The sequence below is a fragment of the Hippopotamus amphibius genome, chromosome 6 (genome assembly GCF_030028045.1).
Source record: "Hippopotamus amphibius kiboko isolate mHipAmp2 chromosome 6, mHipAmp2.hap2, whole genome shotgun sequence".
Lineage (NCBI taxonomy): Eukaryota > Metazoa > Chordata > Mammalia > Artiodactyla > Hippopotamidae > Hippopotamus > Hippopotamus amphibius.
This window is the reverse complement of record NC_080191.1, coordinates 106,657,869-106,674,251: the sequence shown is the minus strand read 5'-3', so window position 1 is coordinate 106,674,251 and position 16,383 is coordinate 106,657,869. Positions and strand designations below refer to the sequence as shown.

Here is a 16,383-nt window from a genome sequence, read left to right as displayed (position 1 = left end):
CCCCTTTAGAAGAGAAAGCGTATGTGAGAGAGAGAGAGAGGCAGAGAAGAAGAAGCCTATGAATGTTTAGAGAATAGACCAGGGAAAGGCCTCAGAGAGAGAGCTGCAGGGTAGGAAAGAGAGTAAGGAGGTAGAGAATTCAATGATGAAGAGCTCTGCTACAGAAGGTAAGAAGAGCAAATGAAATTTTGGTTATTTCACGGATAGGTATTAGAAACATCATAATACCTTTCATTTGTTTAGAAATAAGTAAACAAGTAACTCGTATAACCAGGGGTGGTACTGGGTTAATCTTAGAGATGAATGACGTGAGAACACAGGAAAATATTCTGTCAGAGAAAGCAATGAAGATGCTGCCACAGGAGGAAAGATGATGACTGCTGAGGTCTCTTCTCTCTCTTAAGGAAAATGTAAAAGACCAAAAAATAAGGACGTTTATAGTTACAGTGAACTTTTGAATTTTAAATCTCAGTGTGCTAAAGATTGAAACTTCAGGTTGATTAGAAGGCAGTATTTTTGAAACTTGTTGGTAGAGACTATATTAAAATATATAGTCTAAAATGTTGTGTATGCTTAATTTAAAGTTCCAAGGAAAGTAAAGATGAGTAAGGGTTGAATAGGAGTTTAATGATTGAGATGGATGGTCAGGGAGACATCTTGCTCTGACACTGAAAGTAGTCTGCTTTTCTGCTACATCACAGAATGGAAATTGCAAACGATGAAAAATATTGGGAAGATCAATTCTTAAATGTTGTCATTCTTCTCAGTTTCAGTAGCAGTCTTCTAATTTAATCTGTTCCAAAGAAAGAGGTAGTTTTCAAAGTTGCCCCTTTCAATTTTGCTGAATGGGATGGCAGAGAAGAGAAATGAGAGCTGACTTCTATACAGCACTTACTCTGGGCCAAAAATTGTGCTCACTCTGATTAAGAGACCATGGTTGTTTTCAAGGAGCTAAGAGACTTTGCTCAAACATCCCCCTAAGGCAAGCATCTTCTAAGTCTTCTGATTAACAAGCTTCTTCTGTGATGCTCTAACACTCGAAATCAGTCCTTCTCCTGGCTAAAAGTGAGGCGTTAGCAGGGCTGTGTTCCTTTCTGGAAGCCTTTGGAGCAGGTCTATCTCCTTGGTTCTTCCAGTTTATGGGGACCACCCACACTTTCTGGCTTGCGGGCCCCTTCCGTCTTCAACACCAGCAATGACTAGCTGAGTCTTTTTTGCACTGCATCACTCTGATACTCTTCTGCCTTTTTCTTCCTCAGGAAATGATAATATTCTTATCTCCATTTCAGTGTTGAGTACAGTTTTAGAAAAGTGACACTTCACACTTTTTATCTTATAAAATGAATCTTGATCACTCATTGGCTAATTTATTTTAAGCCCATTCATTTTATTTGATTTTAGATTAGGGGTCTGTGTGCCTGTGATGTACTGATGAATAAAAGGTGGGTTAAATATCTCATTTACGTTTGTACTAATTATGTCGGGACAAACACCAATCAGTCATCAATGACATTTCTCACAATGTTGTGTTTAAAGAAAATGTTAGTATTCAACTGTTTCTCTGGCTTTTAATAGAAACCAATTGCTATTTACAGGTAATTTAAAAATTATTTTTCAGAGTCCAAGTACATATGCTAAAACAAGTGTATTTTAAACTTTACTCAACTCCAAGTATCTACAAAGATGATATTGGGGAAATTGACATGGTAGTGACATGAATAAGGAAAACTAGCAGGATGCATAGGGCTCTGCTTTCTAAAAATTCCTCATTTTAAATGTAATTATAGTCAAGACGATCATCTTAATGGCTGTTGATTATCTTAGTGAACCACCAGGCACATTTCTTATGATAAAATTAAATTAAGCCAGGAGGAAATTACTGAGAATTATTTAATGCTGATATACCCTTTTAATAGTTAACTTTTAATACGTACAATATACTGCTCAGTGTCCTTGAGGAGCTTTTTTTCTGAGTGGCTAATAAGATGTGGGTCTTCCTAGTACAGCTGTAGGATGGTTTTTGATGATTTGAATCTTATACTGTTGAACGCCCAGATTTAATTTAATTGAAAAGCAAAACAAAACAGAACAAATAAACTGTGATTTCCTAAATGAATCTTCTTGGCTTAGAGGATTAATTCTGTTATTTGTTGAACACTCACAGCACATCAAACATTATTCCAAATAATGTGCAGGCTTTTTACTCAGGGAACGTAAAATCTAGAGGGGAAAAGAAAAAAAAAAAAGACTCATCATGTCCAAGAATGGTCACAGCAGAGTCTCAAAATTTCAAAATAGGTATATATAATTCCAACTCCTTGTATTCTAGTTATTATCCAGGAAGTAGCTGAAATGGGATGATTCCTTTTGGGGGACAGTTTTATTCAGTGACAAAACTGCTTTACTAAGATGTATGAGCCAGGAGCTGGTGAGGAAGGGAGGTGGTTTTTGAGAAGCCCATTCCAAAGCTCAGTAATACTAGGCAGCTGTGGATGGCTGGGACCAGGAAGGGTTCATTGAGTACCTTGAGTAACAGCTCATTGTTGAGTAGCCTTTGTGCTATTAGTCACGCCACTGTCAGACTGAAAATGGCCCAGAAAGCAAAGCAGGTGACTCAGATGAATTTCACGAGCCATACATTTGTGACTGGAGCTGGCTCACTGGACTGAAATAGCAAGCAATTCCATAACTTGAAAATGTGTCAACAGTGAGATGGACCGCCAGTAGCTTGGAGAGGGGACAAAGGTTCATGTAGTCAGTGTGCCGGGAGCATGGGGCAATGCCTTGTGTGTGATGTGTCCTCCCTCACCGTGAGACAAATGGGTCAGCTTGTGGCAGGAGTCACAAGTTTGGCATGTGGTGGCAACCTCTGCCTCAGAAACGTCAACCGCTTCACTTGGCGCCCGCTTTGATGGTGCGTGTGCTGCCATGTCCGGTACAAGGATGGACCCAGGGAGCGATGGTGCCACCTGGGGGTGCAGGCTCAGTCCAAAGCTTGCTTCCAGTCATCCTCATCGGAGGATGGACTCTTATTCTGGGCATCTGTATAAATTACTCGGATGGTACACTCAGCAGCCGTGATTGTTTCCATAGGTTTTGTTGTTGTTGTTGTTAATTTTTATTGGAGTGTAGTTGATTTATAATGTGTTAGTCTCAGGTGTACAGCAAAGTGAATCAGTTATACATATACATATATCCACTTTTTTTTTTTTTTTAGATTCTTTTCCCATATAGGCCATTACAGAGTATTGAGTATAGTTCCCTGTGCTATACAGCAGGTCCTTATTAGTTTTCTATTTTATATGCAGTAGTGTGTATATGTCAGTCCCAATCTCCCAATTTATCCCTTCCTCACCACATCCCCTGGTAGCCCTAAGTTTGTTTTCTATGTCTGTGACTCTACTTCTGTTTTGTAAATAAGTTCATTTGTACCCCCTTTTTTTTAAAGATTCCTCATATAAGCGATATCATATGACATTTGTCTTTCTGTGTCTGACTTACTTCACTCAGAATGACAATCTCTAGGTCCATCCGTGTTGCTGCAAATGGCATTATATTGTTCTTTTTTATTGCTGAGTACTATTCCATTGTATATATGTACCACATCTTCTTTACCCATTCCTTTGATGATCCATAGTTTTCTGACCCAAAAAAGAGGTGTCTTTAATCTTGCAGTCTGTAGTTTTCCAAGTGGCAACCAAACAGGCAGCCATTGGCAACAGTCCAAGAGTCAGTAAAAATATAACAGATTAACCAAGGGAAGTATTGGCTGGAGCCACAAGAATAACCTTGAGTTCTGCCCACTGAGTGCAGTGACTACGCCCGTTTTTGGTTCTTAGCACTCATTGAGGTTGAAAGCCACAACGGACCAGTGAAGACCATTGGGTTTCAGGTTAGTGAACCAGGCCCAGAGGCTCCAAGTGGTGAAATCATTATTTATAGAGACTTGCAGCTCAAAGGGGTCAAGAGGGTTGCAGGGCCCCAAAGGTACTAGCACTCTCTCCATGTGGCTTCTCTGGGTCATAAGTGCCTGAACATTCACAAGACGGGGATGGAAAGCATCAATACCAGTGAATACATCCAGCAGTGGAAGTCACAGAAATAGTATATTGTTAGCGTTCATTCTCCACTTTGAACAAACCCTGCCCAAACCCCACCAGCTGAATCCTGACATCTCTTTTTGCTGCAGACTGAGTCGGGTGACCACTTTGGCACCCATAGCCCATGAAGCCACAGCAGTTTGAGGCTCCAGCCCCCTGAAGTTCCATAACATGCTTGGACAGATACCTGTGGCCTGTGATCCCCCTTGGGAGATCTTGTCCCATACCTACTCCTCCTTAGAACAGCTGAGATTGGGGTGTGGGGGAGGGAAAAGTCCAGGGTGCAGAGGCAGGAGTGGCTCTGTACCCGCTGAGTAAGAGACACTTTCTTTCATTACTGCCACTATCTCTTTCAGATTTGGGGACTCCCGATTCAACAGCCACACCCCCACCTTGCTTATGAGTTAGGGCTGTGGGGTTTGCAGTTTTGGTTGACTTGGGCTTGCGGCAGAGACTTTCCTAAAGGAGTCTACTTTAATCCAGGGCATTGCAGCTCTCTGTCAAGATAATATAGTTTAAATTCTCCTTGTGTTTCAACAGGAGGGTTAGGAATGTTCTCCAGGCCCATGGGTCTGGCTGCAGGAATTTATCCAGAATTCACTGGGTCAGTTTCTTATTCTCCAGGGAATCACCTTCTCCAGCAATGTGAATCCAACCTTGGGCCTAGTAGCTGAATGCTAGCCAGTGAGTCATTTATGGTTTCCTTAGGGAACTTATTTGTCTCTGGGGAAATCTCTTTGAGAGGGCCCAAGCTCCCTTATGGCAGCCGGGACCCACTGGGACATGTCACTGTCATCTCAGATGGATGTAAGTTTGGCTTGACAGGCTGCAGCAGGGCTGAGTGGTAAGATGCCCAGCTCCGGCCGTTCTTCCTTAACAAGGCTTATGTGCTCTGGCCCTTCATCCCCCAAGTGAATCAGCCACGTTCTGCCCAGCACCTTTCTAAATTTCCCTCTTTTCACGATCCGCACTCAGCGCGGTGCTTCTGTCTTTCACTGTTGTCCGAAAGGGGTGGAAACTTCCCTTCCTTCCCCTTCCAGGATGAATCTGAGTGAGTTCTCTTGCCCACGGGAGTGTTAACAGCCAGAGGCCTCTGCCTTTGAATCCACCTCTCTGTGCTTGGCCTGAAGCCAATTCCCCAATTTCTCCTCTTTACCAGGCAATGGAGTGGATCCGTTGGAACACCAGAGGTTTTCTGAGCTCTGAAAGCATGGAAAGTTGTAGAATGTTGTCGAAAGTACACAATGTCGGTCAAATGAAATGTCAAGCACGGATCGTGCTTAGGCCTGCCCGACCTGAGTGTAAACAGCATGATTTAAAGAGAAAGCTATTAAAACGAACAAAGGGTGTGAGTCACACCCCACTCCAACCAGGGCTGAAATTACCGTGTCCATGTGGGATGGACACGGTAAGGTCCAGTCTCGCGTAATATTTGACTCTTCTTATGTGAAAAATAAGACAGATTCTTTGAATTTATGTGATAGAGCTCTTTCTTTTTTTCTTAAAGGAAATGACAGATGTTGCCCACTCTGCTCTTGAAGACAATGCTCACGTCATCTTTTTTTCCCGCTTCGTGTCTAACAGAAGGGAGACGGGGCGATAGATAAAGCTGAGCTTCGGGAAGCGTGTGACCAGGCCAGCTTGCACTTAGATGAGGTGCTTCTGGACCAGCTATTTGAATACTGTGATGTGGATAACGACGGGCTGATTAACTACCTCGAATTTGCAAATTTTCTTAACTGGAAAGATAAAACCCCCCTTAAAGAGTATGAAGAGAGGGTCATTATTAAAGGTATTTAATTTGGGGAGGTTTGCTAAATTCTGAAATGGACTTGCGTATTTTCTTTTTCCTAGGAGTTCAACTTTAGTCAACTTTAATATTATATATTTAAAAATAGGCACATATATACATATTTATTTTCTTTTTTATGCACAGAATATCTGTGGAAGGTTAGGAAAGAATTTGATAACATTTATTATTTCTGGGTGGGGGAGGAGACTGGATGCTAAGGGACAAAGTGGCAGCAAGACACTTTTTTTTAATAATTAACATTTTAAAAAATAAATTTATTTATTTATTTATTGGGTTTATTATTATTTTTTTTATTGGCTGTGTTGAGTCTTCGTTGCTGCACACGGGCTTTCTCTAGTTGCTGAGAGCGGGGGCTACTCTTCATTGTGGTGCGTGGGCTTCTCTTGTTTCCAAGCGTGGGCTCTAGACGCGTGGGCTTCAGTAGTTGCAGCACATGGGCTCAATAGTTGTGACTCATGGGCTCTAGAGCACAGGCTCAATAGTTATGGTGCACAGGCTTAGTTGCTCCACGGCATGTGGGATCTTCCCAGAGCAGGGCTCGAACCCGTGTCCCCTGCATTGGCAGGCAGATTCTTTACCACTGCGCCACCTAGAAGTCCCAAGACTTACTTTTTAATGTATGTTTTTGTATCCTTTGAGTTTGGAACCATGTATTACTCATTCAAAAGAAAACAATTACCAGCAAAACAATTTACATAGAAGCCCAACATATGAACGAGAATTCTTCAGAAAGCTGTTTGAAAACCATTTTCTTAGAGAAAGTAGCTCCCTTTCCCTGGGGAAAAGTCAACTGTAAAATAGAATTTGAACTTTTAACCTTTTTAAGAAAAGGAAAAACATAATCTTTACTGTGATTAAATATTTTCATGTTTACACAGTATTGTCCTATATCACTAACCACACATAGATATACATATATACGTGTGTGTGTGCACGCATGGAAGTATTTTATTTTTTTAAATTTATTTTCATTGGAATATAACTGCATTACACTTTTGTACCAGTTTTTGAGGTACACCAAGGTCAATCATCTGTATTTATACACATATCCCCGTGTTCCCTCCCTCCCTCGACTCCCCCCCACCCTCCCCGTCCCAGTCCTCTAAGGCATCATCCATCCTCGAGTTGAACTCCCTTTGTTATAAAGCAACTTCCCACTGGCTATCTGTTTTACAGCTGGTAGTATATATATGTCTATGCTACTCTCTCACAGCTAAATGATGGTGAATGTACCGTTTTTATTTGCCTTAAAAAAACTTAGCTCTCAAATTTCTATGGAATGAAGAGATACTTTCATGGTTTCTGTAAACTTCATTTTCAGTTCCCTTGCGCTGATGTATTATGAATTACAAACCATTTCCTCACTCTTTAAAATTTAGGTTATTTCCAGATATTTTAAAAGTAGTATGGGTGATGCTGTAATGATTATCGTATCTCAGAAAGCTTTCTGTTTCTAATTATATCTCATTTCTTATGAAGGTTATTTTTGTCCCAGAAGTAACTCTCTGTGTTCAGTTTGCTTTTGTAAATGATTGTAACAATTTGCAATTTTATCAGTCAAGGCTGTGAGAAGGTTTTACTCCAATCTTGCTAGCATTGAGTGTTATTTCAAACATTCTTGTAATTTGGTTGTTATATAATGATACCTCATTTACTTTAATTTTCAAGTCTTGATTATTAGAGACGATTAACGTTCAAAAGATTGTTTACAGTTTTATCTCCTCTTGGAATATCTCTCCTCTAAAAAGTGCAGATACTGCTGTTTTCACTTTTATTCCTGCAGAGCCAATACCACGTTTGGGGCTTTATTGGACATGGGAGTCCTTCCCAGTTTCTGGGATGGCTTTTCTCTTCTGTCCACTAGGAGAACAGGAAGATCTCTGCCTAATGAGGCTTTTGATGAGAAACAACCCTACCCTCGTCCTCTCAGAATTAAGGAGAGGGTGAGAGTAGTTTCCTTCTTTGCACAACTCATGAAGTAGTGGGGGAAAGCAAAAGCCTGTTTTCAAATCAGATGGTTCTCCAAATTGTTGGTGGTTTGGGGGTCCTGACTTCAGCAGCGGTTTTCAGTGAGGTTTTTCTCTTCTTCCAAGATAACAGCCGGTGGGTCAGTCAGAAGGGACTTAGGAATGTATTGCCAAGAATTTTCTTATATCAAGTTCTGTCTTGCTGTTGACAGCTTCAGAAAAGGGGGCGAGCACTTTCTTTAAGGCAGTGGCTTTCTAGCAGTTTTCTGAGAAAACTTGGTCCAGATTTCTGCCTTTGGGGGGAGGGGCTGCAGAGAGGGGATTAGAGGGTCTGGAACACCGGGCCTGCCGCTTTCGCGGCAGCGATTGGCAGGAGCTGGGAGGGGGTGCAGCCTTTCGGCGGGCCCGTCTTTGCTGGTTTGCCGGCCTGCTCCGGCACTGGCGCGCCATCTGCCATCGCACCCCGCTCTGGGCCTCCCGCAGCGCCCTGAGCTGCTCCAGCGCGGGGCAGACCACAGCGCCCCCTGCTGCTAGCTGTGTACCCGCCGGCGCCGTGGAAAAGCCGTGTCAGGAATCTACCTCTTCAGAACTGACTCAGCGAAGCTGCAAAAGAGAACAGAATCTTACAGTCGTCGCCCTACCTCAGGGTTTTCTTTTAAACACTGATCTGAAGGGAGTTATTTATATAATCGGTTCCTGTGCTCACAGCGAGCCTCTCTAAATGTCGCGATGCGCGGGGCTCCCCCCACGTGTTCAGGTATGTGTGGCATTTACAGCTCCAAATATATCTTCTATCCCTCCCCGGGGCACAGGCCTAGGGACAACTCTGGTAATCCTGTAGCTCAAGTCAAATAGGAAAATAAGCTCTAATTTTAAAAAAGAGGAAAGAAAAAAAAAATAAGTTCTTCGTTTTCTTGTGATGCTTCAGATTTAAAAGCTTTATTCTAGAGTAAAATGAGCGAAGTGGTGAACAGAAGCATAAGACCTTGTTCAAACTTCCTGGTGTATGACATTGGCCTGAACTTGTGCTTCCACAGTAGGTGTTGGTGTCAGTGGAGGGTCTACACCAGCTCAGCTCCTTTCGACCAGCAAGAAGAGATTAAATGGGAAAACTCATCTTGTTACAGGGGTGAGCACCAGGCAGTAACTTTGTCCTGTCCTTTTCCCTCTTTGCTTGAAGGTAGAAAGCCAGATTGTGCAAACCCTGCTGAGGCTAATGTAGAAGAATCTGAACCAGCTCTGCTGATAAAGCCTGAAGATATTGTCTTGAAAGAACCAGGGAGCTCAGAAAAGACTCTGCGGACACTTCTGAGGCCAAGTGATAAAGTTTCTGATCACTACAAGACAACTTCTTCAGAGATCAGTGCAGCTGTAGGCGCTGTTCCTTCTACTTGTGAGTATGTCGCATTATTTGCTGAGTGTTAAAAGGATCAGCAAACACAGAAGGGGAGTGTCCTTTGTCTGTCCTTGCATTGTCCCCAGCCTTTTTAGACTCTAAGTTTTTCAAAGCCCAGGACCTTTGATTCAATTCTGTATTCTAAGCACCCAGGGGGGCGCTCAATAAATGTTGGCTGAGTTGAACTTGGGTCATGGTGACCCGAGTAAAATCATTCTGTCTGTATTAATGACATTGAAACCATCGTAGTTCAGAACCCAGAATGCTAGATATCGTCGTAATTCAGATTTCACCAAGTGGTAGGAGACTTTTGAACCACGTGATTGTTAGCTACAACAGATCTGCCTTCAGACAGTTGAAGGGCTCTTACAAATGGTTTCTTTCATCTTCATTCCCCATCTGTTAGTCTGCTAGGGCTGTTGTAACAAATGCCACAAACTGAATGGGTAACCAGCAGAAACTGATCATCTCACGATGGCTGGAAGTCCAAGATCAAGGTATTGGCAGGGTGGCTTCCTTCTGAGTGCTGTGAAGGACGGTCTGCTCCAGGCCCTGTCCTGGCTTCTGGGGCTTTGCTGGCAGTCTTCAGTGCTACTCGACTTTTGCTGCACCAGCCTGATCTCTGCCTTCGTCTTCATGTGATATTCTTCTATGTGAGCATCTGTGTCCCAATGTCTTTTTATAAGGACTCCAGTCATATTGGACTAAGGGTCCACCCTATTGCAGTATAACCTCATCTTAATTAATTATTCTTACAATGACCCTATTTCCAAATAAGGTCACCTCCTGAGGTACTAGGGGTTAGGACTTTAACATAAGAGTCTGGGGAGGATACAGTTCAACCCATAACCGCTCGGATGTCAATATCAAGCCCGGTGAATATTGGTTATTTAGCAAGACTCTTTTATGTTGGTCTTTCTTGGACTAAGGCCATGATTAAGGATTTACATATTTTTCTTAACTGGATTTCATAGACATGCTTTACATTCTGTTGTGATGAGATCTTGCTACTCGCCTTGGAATAGTGCTTTCCAATAGAAATACAATTGGCATCATATGTATATAAAAAATTTTAGAAGCCACATTAAGAAAAAAAAAAGGTCAAATTAACTTTAATAGTGTGTTGGGATTTCCCTGGTGGACCAGTAGTTAGGACTCGGCACTTTCACTGCTGGGGCCTGGGTTCAATTCTTGGTCGGGGAACTAAGATCCCGTAAGCCAAGTGGTGCAGCCAAATAAAATAAAAAAAAAATAGTATGTATATATACTATACAATGTGTATCTCCAAAGTATTATCAAATTTCAACAAGGAATCAATATAAAGTGATTAATTAAATATCACATTTATTTTGGGCACTAAATCTTTGAAATTGTGTATTTCACACTCACAGCACATCTCAATTCAGACTAGCCACGTTTTCAGTGCTCAGTAGCCGCGTGGCTGGTGGCTGATGTATTTAGAATGTCTGTTTTCCTTTCCCATCGATGTCCTAGGTTATCCCATCTATGGTGTTCCAACCATTCGGTCCGATATTCCCGCCCCCCGAATTCGCCGCATCAGTGACAGAACCAATTACGGTGAAGAGGGAAATGCCTATTCATTGCTGTATCCTACCATCTTTGGCCAGAAAGGAGTGTTTGAAAGAGACTTCTTCAAGACCAGATCCAAAAAAGAGGTACAGTGTGTGATTTCAAAAGGGTTGAAAGGCCAACTTCACATAAAGATGGAAATGTTTATTTGCTTGAGCTTTTATATTACAAAAGTCATCAGGAGCACCCCCCCAACCCCAAATTAGGATTCTTGAGGATAACGTTTAATTTGGTCATGATATTTGGTACAATTCTTGAAGTAGAATTTGCTCTGATAAGAAGCATTATACTTGTCATATATTCACTACGTATAAAAAGAAAAATGTTTTCCTAAGACTTTCAGCACTATTCTTCGTTCAGAAAAAGCAAAGAGGCTCAGTCTCTTCCTTGTGTAAGTATCCTGTGGTCGTGGGTCTCCAAAACCAAAGAGTAAGTGTGAGGCGCTCCCCCTGCCATTCTTATGAGCTGCTCTCTCAGATTATCTGCAACAAGCACTGATTTTAGATGTTCTGTCTTGATGCCACGTGTCAGCCCATATATCTTGTTTTTCCACTCAGAAAACATAGTCCTCATGCCCCAGGTGATATCCTCCCTAGGTTAGTTTTAAAGCAGGTACAACCGGGTAGGTCAGAATAGCCACTGGGGTTCTGAGGACCGGGGAGTCTTGGTCAGAGCAGCCTGTCTAGATCTGCCGTTGTGGAAAGCAGGCTGTCATCGAGGGAGCAATTGCTTCTTTGAATTTTCACATCCAGAGCTAGAAATGATGTGAACAGACATATGATGCTTTCTGACCCTTCAGATGAAGGGTTGATGGCTTGCAGACTTGCAAACTTAGTACAGATTCATTCCACTAAGGGGGCGCAGATAGGAGGGGAGAAACTCAGAGGAAGATGCCTGCTGGCTGGTCCCAAAGAAGGAACCCAGGATCCACCACAGAGGGTCAGAGAAGGCACTCACAGACTGTATTTTCTCTTCCCTCACTAACTCTAAAGGGCCTATGAAATAGGGCTTCAGGGATGCCAAAAGAAACAAAAATCTCCCCTTCATTTCCTGATGCCTAAAATTCTTTTTTTTTTTAAAGAGTTTCTTGATGTGGACCATTTTTAAAGTCTTTATTGAATTTGTTACCATATTGCTTCTGTTTTATGTTTTGGTGTTTTGGCTGCGAGGCATGTGGGATCTTAGCTAGTCTTAGCCACTGGACCACCAAGGGAGTCCCCTAAAATTCTTTTGACTAGGAAGTCATCCTTTATCTCACAATTATAGGTAGGAAGTAAGAACCCAGAGGGCTCCACAAATAGTATTCCAACGAAATGACATTCTAGAAAAGGCAAAACAATGGAGACAGTAAAAAGACCAGAGGTTGCCAGAAGTTTGAAGCGAAGAAGGGAAGGATGACTTGGTGGAGCACGGAGGATTTTTAGGGCAGTGACATTGTTCTGTATGATGCTGTAATGGTGGATACATGTCATTACGTTTGTCAAAACCCACAGATTACGCAACACAGAGAGAGAACCCTCATGTAAACTATGGACTTTAGTTAATAATTATGTATCAATATTGGCTCATCAATTGTAACGAATATACCAATGTTAACAAGGGAAATGAGAGGGCCAGCGATAGAGCATACACAGAGCATACGGCAACTCTGTAATTTCTGCTCAGTTTTTCTAGAAACCTAAAACTGCTCTAAAAAAAATTCTATTAAAAAAAAAAAAAAGAACCCAGAGACCTGGTTGGAGTAAGTTGGAGTAATAATGTCACCTTGAAAATAGATGGGTTTCTGTAAGAGTGTTAGCTAATCCATAGCTGAAGGAGGGTAGGAATGCCTCCCGAGGAGTGGGGGAGGAAGCAGGGGAGAAGGGCTGGGGATGCCCAAGCAGGGACATTCTGTTTTGTGTGGTGTTTTTTTTTTTGGCTGTGCCACACATCATGTGGAATCTTCGTTCACCCACCAGGGATCGAACCCACACCCTCTGCAGTGGAAGCAGAGAGTCTTAACCACTGGACCACCAAGGAAGTCCCTGCAGGACATTCTTTACTTGCCACTGCGTGGAGGAGAACAGCAGCTATGCACAGGGGCCTTGAGGCGCTTCTGCTGTGTAGCTGCCGCTGCTGGCAGCACTGCTCTTCTGAATTTCAAGTGTATTTGATTATACTGTTAATTTCCCACAAGGCACATCATATCTAGGGGATCTTTTAATTGTTAAGATTCTGTTTAATAGATGTTTTCTGCAGCTATTCTATTTCATTGGCTTTCCTATACGCTGTCTAACCTTTCTTTCCATTTCCCTCTCTGCTTCCCTCCTGTGTGCTTTATGGTAAAGGTTTTTCCTCTTTTAAATTTAGTTTCTTTCTTTTTCTTTTTTTTCAAATCTTTTCTTCCCTCTACTCATTCTACTGTTTCTTCCCACTACTTGTTCTTGTCTTTCCTTTCTTATATTTTCCCTGGGACATATAAAGCATGTCTCCCCCTCCCTTTATCTCTTTTTTACTAATTATCACTGCAGAGAGATGATTAATAACCAAAGTGTGCAAGTTTTCAATATGCTCAGATTTTTATTTTTTATTTTATTTTTTGTGGCTGTGCTGCATGGCTTGTGGGATCTTAGTTCCCCAACCAGGGATCAAACCCAGGCCATGGCAATGAAAGCTCCACGTCCTAACCATTGGACTGCCAAGGAATTCCAAGATGCTCAGATTTTAGTCTGCTCGTTTGCTCACACATGCACTATCTCTCTGACGTTTGCACACCTACAACTATAATTAAAGTTTACAGCAGGACAGCTAGAGACATTTTATAAATGTTCTTTAATTTTTGGCTGCATGGCTTGTGGGGTCTTAGTTCCCTGACCAGGGATCAAACCCGGGCCCCCTGCAGTGGAAGCGTGGAATCCTAACCACTGGACTGCCAGGGAAGTCCCATAAATGTTCTTATTTTAAAGAAGAGAAGCTAATATGCAGGGGGTTTAGAAAAGATACGTAAGAGGTGACTGGGGTGGAAATCAAATCCGGCAAGTCCTCTTTTTTTTTTTTCCCTTCAGATCTTTATTGGAGTATAATCGCTTTACGTTTTGTTAGTTTCAGCTGTACAACAAAGTGAATCAGCTGTATTCATACATATATCCCCATATCCCCTCCCTCTTGAGCCTCCCTCCCACACTCCCTATCCCACCCCTCTAGGTCATCACCAAGCATTGAGTTGATCTCCTTGTGCTATGCAGCAGCTTCCTGCTAGCCATCTATTGAGCATTTGGCAGTGTGCATATATGTCAATGCTACAAGCCCTCTGTCTTTAGCTCTTTTACACGTTCTGCTTGAATTTGGCTGCCTCCCTCTGAAAGGAACAGAAACATTTAGAGTTGAAACTAATTTTATATATTGGCTAGGAGACTTGAACACCCTCATATTCATTCATATTAACAAAATGATTCCTGAGCTGAAAGTACTGGAATTTTGATATTTGCTTATTTTATGTAATAAGCACACGCACACATACACACACACACACACACACACACACACCTTTTTTGGGGGGGAATAAAGGTGATTAGTCAGAAATCATAAAGTTATTTTAAAAATACAAACTTAACAACACATCTTGGTCTGACTTTTGATGGTTTTTTTTTCCCTAGATTGCAGAGATATTACGTAACATTGGTGTCAAGCTTTCTGAGGATGAATTTGAAAATGTATGGAATCTTGCATCAAAAAAACATCACAGGGGAGAAGTTTGTGTTGAGAACATCAGAAACGTTCTGGATGAGCTACAACACGCAGATCGGACCAAGTGCAAAACAGCAATCTGACCTTTGTGAATTTCACCCATTTAACCAAAGAATTGTTAAATCCGTGTTCATCTAAAATGTTCAGTCCATTCTGGTTTTAGGTATTATAATTCAGCAGTCACTGTGGTAGGGCTCATGTGCCTGGATGTGTTGCTAATAAATTCGATTTTGGATTTTAAACTTTATTTTTTCGTTTCCTATAAAGCACCACAGAATTTGACGAGTGCTTGGAGCTGACCTTTAACCTCCCCAAAGGCATAACTCAGAATGATACTGGAAGTTTGTCATGTTTAATATGCTTAAGGGTTCTGTGCGTTTGAGTGGGTGGCCTGACATTCAAAGTCTGGTTTGTGATACCAGGTTCACAAAATTTTGCCTTCAACATTTTGTTATTTTTCTCTTTAGGTGTCACTGTGTCACAATTGAAGCTTGATGGGCTTTTAAGTCTCTATCAGCATCTGAGGAAAACAGACTTAATCACAAGGAGCAGAATTTTGGGAACAAAAACTTGAGTTCCAACAATGACATAATGGCTGGTGGCTTTTCACATCTTTTTATGGCCAGAAAGCGTATTGTCCTTGGAGTATCTGAAGAGGACACAGCTGACCACACCGTTAGGTGTAGCTTTAAAGCATTATTGTAGCAAATGGTGCTGAATCATTCCCTCCCTCATGCCTTGGTTCTTTGACATACAAATGTGATGCCCAGGTGGGATGAGATCCAGATGGTGATAGGGAGGTGTGACCCCAATCCAGTGTGCTCTTTCTGTGCCTCAGGAGAGCACCCGGGTGGATTGAATCCATGACTGAAGCTTTCTCAGCAATATCACTTGATGAACTAAATGATCAATAGCATGTATTCTACAGATATTTCTCTGTGATAGACCTTGTCCTTTTGTTGTTTTTTTTGTCTTAGTCTAAAAAATTACTCTTTAAGTTAGATACTGTGGTTATACTGTAGTCTACTGTTACTTAAAAAAAGAGAGAGAAGGAGAGAGAGAGAGAGAAAACTAAGGTTCAAAAAATTGCTTTACCCAATCCCTAGGAAAAAATTTTATAATCCATTTATTTTATAGGTAATTTATGTGAAAAATTTTGACTATTTATTTATTTATTGGCTGCATTGGGTCTTCGTTGCTGCACACAGTCTTTCTCTAGTTGCTGCGAGTGGGGGCTACTCTTCATTGTGGTCGTGGGCTTCTCATTGTAGCAGCTTCTCTTGTTGTGGAGCACGGGCCCTAGGTGTGTGGGCTTCAATAGTTGCGGCATATGGGCTCAGTAGTTGTGGCTCACTGGCTCTAGAGCACAGGCTCAATAGTTGTGGCGCACGGGTTTAGTTGCTCCATGGCATGTGAAATCTTCCCAGGGCAGGGCTCGAACCCGTGTCCCCTGCATTGGCAGGCGGATTCTTTACCACTGCGCCACCTAGGAAGTCCTTGACTTTTTATTTTGAAATGATTTTAAACTCACGGAAGATTTGCACAAGTAGCACAAAGGATTATGCAGGGGTGGACTGAAGCCTGCTCCTACGGTCCACTCTGGTCAGCTGTGGGCATTTCTTCCCAGCACTGCATCCATGACCCTACATTGGTAGCCTGAAACCAGCCATAGTGGGAGTATTTACACTAAGGGAACCAACACGTGCTACAGATCAGGGATTCCCCTCCTCCCCAAAGAGCTAATAGTTAAACATTTATAAGCATATCTACATCTATCTGTCCCTATCTTAT

The 16,383-nt window shown here is 42.0% G+C and overlaps 1 protein-coding gene across 1 annotated transcript in view; it reads left to right on the top strand.

The window, feature by feature from the left end:
• EFHB (EF-hand domain family member B) overlaps nt 1-14,809 on the top strand; it is a 59,664-nt gene extending 44,855 nt beyond the window's left edge. Inside the window, exons 10-13 of the mRNA XM_057739964.1 lie at nt 5,685-5,892; nt 9,061-9,273; nt 10,771-10,952; nt 14,502-14,809. Coding sequence (XP_057595947.1) covers nt 5,685-5,892; nt 9,061-9,273; nt 10,771-10,952; nt 14,502-14,675 — 777 coding nt within the window. The 3' untranslated portion in view covers nt 14,676-14,809. The remainder of the gene's footprint in view (nt 1-5,684; nt 5,893-9,060; nt 9,274-10,770; nt 10,953-14,501) is intronic.
• The last annotated feature ends 1,574 nt before the right edge of the window (nt 14,810-16,383 follow it).